The sequence below is a fragment of the Rhinopithecus bieti genome, unplaced genomic scaffold (assembly GCF_001698545.2).
Source record: "Rhinopithecus bieti isolate Rb0 unplaced genomic scaffold, ASM169854v2 scaffold_6907, whole genome shotgun sequence".
Lineage (NCBI taxonomy): Eukaryota > Metazoa > Chordata > Mammalia > Primates > Cercopithecidae > Rhinopithecus > Rhinopithecus bieti.
The window spans coordinates 790,389-796,388 of record NW_016805647.1 but is presented as its reverse complement, the minus strand read 5'-3'; the positions used below and the strand labels follow the sequence as shown (position 1 = coordinate 796,388).

General features: G+C 50.1%; 1 protein-coding gene across 16 annotated transcripts in view; it reads left to right on the top strand.

The window, feature by feature from the left end:
- The window catches only part of COL13A1 (collagen type XIII alpha 1 chain), a 159,950-nt gene that overhangs the window by 69,157 nt on the left and 84,793 nt on the right, over positions 1-6,000 (top strand). For 14 of the 16 annotated variants that reach the window (XM_017873176.1, XM_017873168.1, XM_017873181.1 and 11 more), the window contains exons 4-5: positions 1,943-1,969; positions 4,868-4,903. In XM_017873176.1, coding sequence (XP_017728665.1) covers positions 1,943-1,969; positions 4,868-4,903 — 63 coding nt within the window. The remainder of the gene's footprint in view (positions 1-1,942; positions 1,970-4,867; positions 4,904-6,000) is intronic. The other 2 variants (XM_017873169.1, XM_017873182.1) reach the window with 1 other exon arrangement.

The window sequence follows — 6,000 nt, the reverse complement described above, 5'->3', positions numbered from 1 at the left end:
TAGGATATATTAATTCATTTAATCCTAAAAGCATAAGGCTTCCCTAGATGATGCCCAAAGGATTTTTGCAAACCTTTAATTTTTTTTTTCTTTCTTAGAGGCAGGGTCTCACTCTCACCCAGGCTGGGGTGCAGTGGTATGATCATAGCTCACTGAAGCCTCAATCTCATGGGCTCAAGTGACCCTCCTGCCTCATCCTCCCAAGTAGCTAGGTCTACAGGCGTGCGCCCCCACACCTGGCTAATTTTTTTAATTTTGTTTTTAGAGACGGGGTTTTGCTATGTTGCCCAGGCTGGTCATGAACTCCTGACTTCAAGCCATCCTCCTGCCTCAGCCTCCCAAGTGGCTGGGTAAACCTTACATTTTAAGGCAGAAATTATGATTTTGTGAATTTTTATTAATGAGTTTATTATTTTATTTATTTCTACCCCATCTCATTCCAAGAAACATTTTAGGAGGATTTACAAGCCATCTAAGGAAACAGGAGGTAAGGGGTGGAGAACAGAGGCAGGAAAGCAAGGGGAATCCAGAGCCATGGTACTGCAGCATCCTGTGCAGATGAGCCACACATGCGGCTCTGAGCTTCTCAGTGGTCAGAGCAAAGAGGAAAGCAGAGCTTTGGCAAGTGTTGGATTGCAATAAGGTAGGAGAGCGCCTGATGCTTGGGCAAAGCACAGCTTTTCCTGAGAATGGGGCCTGAAATAAGTTTCCCTCATGTGTCCTCGTAAGGGTGGCACGATATGGATGGTGTCGGTTGTAAGGACACAGCAAGCAAATTGCCCCTTCTGTTCCTATTCAGAGTAGACCCACTGCATGAGGTTGGACCCTCCTCACCTGGGCCCATTCCCTTCCCTGGGATGGGAGGTCACTGCCCCACTTCTCAGCCCACTCTGTGACATTAGGGGACAGGCAGTTTAGAAGCACGAGGAAGAGGGCATTGGTTCAGCACTAAAGCTCTGGTTTAAGGGACGCAGTGCCTGGTCTGTCCTTGTGGGGGCCTGCGAAAGCAGGGGTATTGTCAGGTTCCTGGTATCCACAGGCAGATTCATTCATTTGTAAATGTGTCTTAAGGACTACTGAGAGCTCCACATTGCTGAGGCACTGAGGACACATTCGTGAATGAAACAGGAAAGTCCCTACCTCAGGAGCTCACATTTTAGTGCTATGGGGCAAAACCAGCAACATGACGGGATGGCGACAAGTCCTGTCCCCATGAAGTCTGTAGCCCCACGTTCCCCAAGGACCCCCCTCCCCCACGACTGGCGGGTGTCACTGCACCACCACGGAGGGGATGTCCTCAGGAACACAGGTTAGAAGGGGTGACTTACTCCTGGTGCTGCCTGAACTTTTCTCAGCACCCTACGGGGACTTATCTCCCAGGGAACACCCCAAGACCCACTCCTGGTTCTGCCTTCAGTTTATGGGAAGAGCAGGACATCTGGAAGGAGAGGAACTGTATGTGACAGCAGGGTCTCTGGAAGGAAAAACCAAGGCCAGCCCCATGGCCGTCTCTGGCCTGTCCTCTTCTCTTCTAATAATCATGGTAGTAGCTGCATTTATTTAGGACTTGCTATATGCCAGCCGCTGTGCTCAGTGCTTTACATACATTCTCTCATTTGATCCTAACAGATAGGTAATGATTATTCTTCCATTTTCAAGATGAGAACATTGAGGCACAGGGAGACCAAGACACTTGCTGAAGGTTACCCAAGTAGTAAGTGGCAGAGCCAAGAGGTGAACACAGGTGGGCTGTCTTCAGAGCCAGGACTGGAAGGAAGCTTCATGAGCCTTAGTGATCAAGCCTCCCCCTTCATTTTGTTCATGCAATAACAAAGGCCCACCCAAGTGGCTTGCCAGGGTCACACAGCTGGTTGGGACAGTGCTCAACAGTTAGGTGTTGCAATACCCTGCCTGACCTATGGAAACTTCACTCTTCATTTAGGGTCCCACTGGAAGACCTGGACTCCCAGTAAGTAACTTTTGTCTCTTCTTTCCTTTGCATCTCTTTTACACGCTGTTTCTCAGTCTGAAGACTGGCTAGGTTGGGTGGCTGGTTTTTCTCCATGTGTATCTGGGTGACAGGCCACTCTCCAGAATCCCCGGTCTATAGCTTAGGGTGAAGTCACCTCAGCTCCCTCCTCCTTTGAGATCCAGAGAGGACCCTGCTGGGGCATCTTTAGCTGCAGCCCTTGGTGCCCCTTTGCCCGAGGCAGACAAATTACAGCATGCAGATCCTTCAAAACTGTGGCTGACTTCCAGACTGATGACCCTACAATGGGCAGCTGCAAGGATGGGCAGCCCACTGGCACACTGACTATCCCCTTGCATACCAGCTGACATCAAACCACTGTTTTCCTATGCCTGCTGGTAAGAGAGCAGACTCAGAAACTTTGTTTTCCCTCAATTACCATGTCCCAATTCTAGAGAGTTACTGTGCCAAGTAACCACGGGGACTTTGGGACAAAAAAGATAGCCATCTCTTATTGAAACCATAAGAGGAACCAGGTACTGCATTTATCACCTTTCACACTTTCAGCTTGTTCAACACCTCAGTGAAATGGGGATGATTATAAACCTGTTTATACATGAGAGTCAGGAAGGTAAAATAGTTTGTCCATCTGTCCAAGCTTCAGGTGGGGACCTGTTAGAGGTCTGTATCATCACACACCATTCCGTACTGCTGTTGCTTGTGGTCTGTGCTCCACCTTCAAAACCCATCTTTAAAGTATTCTAAGACATTGCTCTGTGGAGTCTAGCCCGGGGCATGGATGAGTGGAATACTAGGTATGTGTTCCATGGACCCTCAGATGGGGAGTGACCCAGGCAAGATGCTGCAACCTGTCAAGGGGCCGGAATCAGGTATGGAGAGCACCCTGGCCTGGGGCTGGCACCAGTCTGCCCTGTCTCCCTGTACCAAAGGTCACATCCATGAGATTCCAGACCCTTATGTGCCTCCCTCTTACCTAATGACTCCCCTTTTAGACATGGATTATACTGTAACCTTTGGACTAATCCAACAGCTTCTAAAATTCATGCCTAGCAGTGGCTTTCTTAATGAAATGCATGTGGGAGAATGTTCAGACTTGCAAATGGAAACTCTCCCAGTAAGAGCCTCAGCGCAAAGGAAGACGGTGAATCGGTCCCATGAAATCCAAGGAGGGGAAACATCAGATGACCGAGGGGAATGTGGGCAGACTTTGTTTTTTTCTTACAACATCCACCTTTAAAAGCATTTAGGGGCAATTGACAGAGCAGGGGCTGCTGCACGTAGTTTCCAGTCCCTGGCCATTCCACACCCATCCCTAACCCAAGCATTTTATGGCCAGAACTGCAAAGAGCATTAGTTTTAAAAAAGAAATGAAAAAGAAACCAAAACACACATCCTGAAATATCATTCAGAAGCCCAAGAGTGAGTGGGACCATAGAGCTGCCACCGCCGACGACCAGCCCTGGCCTGGGGTCCTTGGCAGGCAGAGCCAATTTCACATCCACGGGTCGTGGTCCTGTTGACGCTTCCATGTGAAGAGACCTAGGAGTAACCCTCAAAAAGACTATGGATGTGAGCCCCTGGTGTACAAAGCAAAAGGTGTGGAGTACAAACATGCTGATGAAATTCACCTGCCTGCGGCTGTGCTAGGCTTTACACGAGCAGATGCCATTTATGCAACACCAAAGGCCAGGCACTGGCCACGTGCTTCTCAGAGACAGCATCACGTGGCATCCTCCCAGCAACCTCATGAGAAAGAAGCTCTTATCACCTCTACTCCACAGAACTGATGCTCAGGGAGGTTAAAGGAAGAGTCAGTGCTTCTAATCTGCACTACTACCCTGCCATTCTTTAGCAAAAGTGGAACATTTTACTCAAAGTCACCATTGGTCTTGACCTTATGTGTTAATTTTAAGAGCCTAATTTCAGAAATAGTTGCTTCTCTCAGGTGTGCCCCACATACATTGTGGATGCGCATTGTTCCTCAAGGCATTGTGCCTCAGTGGGGTTAGCAGATGCAGTCACCCCAGAAATGCCCAGGCAGTCGCCTCCTGTCCAGCAGGCTGGAAAAACCACCTGATTCTCCGCACCCTATTACTTTCCATCCTTCCAGGCTCCTAGCAAACTTCAGGCCCCACCCCAGGTTTTATGATGTCTGCATGCGTATGATGGCAAAAAAATATTTTCTACCAAAAGGGGGAGGAACAAAACTTAATAAGCAGATTTCCAGAGTGAGAAGATGTAACCCCTGGCTACAAAACAAAGCATTTCCCTTGGAGCATCTGCAACTCGTGATTCGGCTGAATCCACATGGCTCATGGTCCTTCCTGTCAGTACTGGAGGTGGCTGAGAGGAGGGAGGAGTGGAGAAAGACTCCAGAGATTGCTTTCTCAAACCAGGGGCTAGGGTGGAGCACTGCTCTCCAGCCCTGGCAGAGACAGACTGAGGAAAGTGATTCACCCATCTGTCACACGGGAGCTGCCAGGCACCCTGCTCTGTGTCTTGAAGTTGTGCGTGATAAAGATGAGGCACATCCTGGCCATTGCTGGAATCGATGCAACAGTGAAGTCTAAGGGAGCAAAGGCCTTGGAAAGGCATAGGGAAACTGAGGCCCAGGCTGGGACCAGACTCTTTCTTCAGTGCTCTTTCCATAACACTCATGCCTAAGTACACATAGCCATAGCAGTGGCTGCTTGCTGAATAGTCCTAGGGAGGTGCATAGGGAGTGCACCTACATGATGCTTGGGCATCATACGGGAAGTTGTCCCTGCTGCAAACCAGGTTAGCTGTGCCCTAAATCAGGTGCAGAGCTTGCCTATAGGGTCCTTCACATGCTAGCCTGGTTCCAACCACATCTGTTTCTGCCTCCTTCATTATCAGGGGGACAAAGGTGCCATTGGGATGCCTGGACGTGTGGTGAGTTGGCCCATTTGCACCTGCTCAGGTGGCCACTGCTTGCTTCTCCGTGCTGGCCTGTCCTCTAAACCATGGCAATGTGCTGTCTACCCCAGGCCCAAGGAGAGGGTCAGCTCTTTCCCTTCCCCAGGCCCCAGTATGCTTCAGGGAGGGACAAGGAAGGAGAAGGGAAGTTGTATTCCAGTCCTTCAGACCTCACAATACGGCTTTACTCTCCAGAGATCTGCCACAGCAAAGGAAAAACTCAACAAAGTTGCATGAACAAAGCCCTTTGCCAGTTACCTGCTGGGAATGGGAGGAACAAACTGAGCCTCAACATCAGAAGGACTCCCACTCCACCCCCCAAAGCTGGCAGCTCACCCTCAGATTCACAGCTGCTCCTGCAGCACCCCTCGGGGGAGCCAGGGTTCCCAGAGGCCTTCTCTGTAGACAGAGATGCACTAAGAGATGGTGAAGACAGGGCTTGGCCCCGGGTGGTGCCTCCAAGTCCTCACAAGGAGGCTGAGAGTTAAAACATTCCCTATTTCCTGCTGGAAAATGAAGATGGAGAAGCGGAGATGAGAATGTTTGATGGAGAGGGTATTTCCCAGAAATGGGAAGGCCAGCAGCAGCCCTTGAGTGTCTACAAAGGGCTGGAAAGGCAGTAGCCTAAGGCAGTGATGGCCATGCCCCACCCTCACCACTCCCCAGCCTGGGCTGGGACAGGGCCTCAGCCGCTCTCCCCATGTGACTCCTAACTTGCCATCAGCCTCTGCCTCACCTGGCTCCCCAAGACCCCTGACCACCCCCATGTCATTCTCAGCTTTGCCTCAGAATCTCATGGGATTGGCTGTAGGAGTGGGCCACGCATCCCTGTGTGAATTTGCATGCCTGGTGTGAGCCTGCCAGTGCTCAGAGGCTGAGAAAAGGCATCCAAATGAAAGCTGACCCTTGCTAGTTCTAACTGCTTGCTGGCATTGTGCTAAGAGCCTTATATTAGCTTACTCAGACTTCACAAGAACTGCATGAGGTAAGCAAAAGTTTCTACCCCTACTTTTCCGATGAGAAAACTGAGGCTCAGAAGCTAAATGTCCTTCCCAAGCTCACACAGTCAGGAA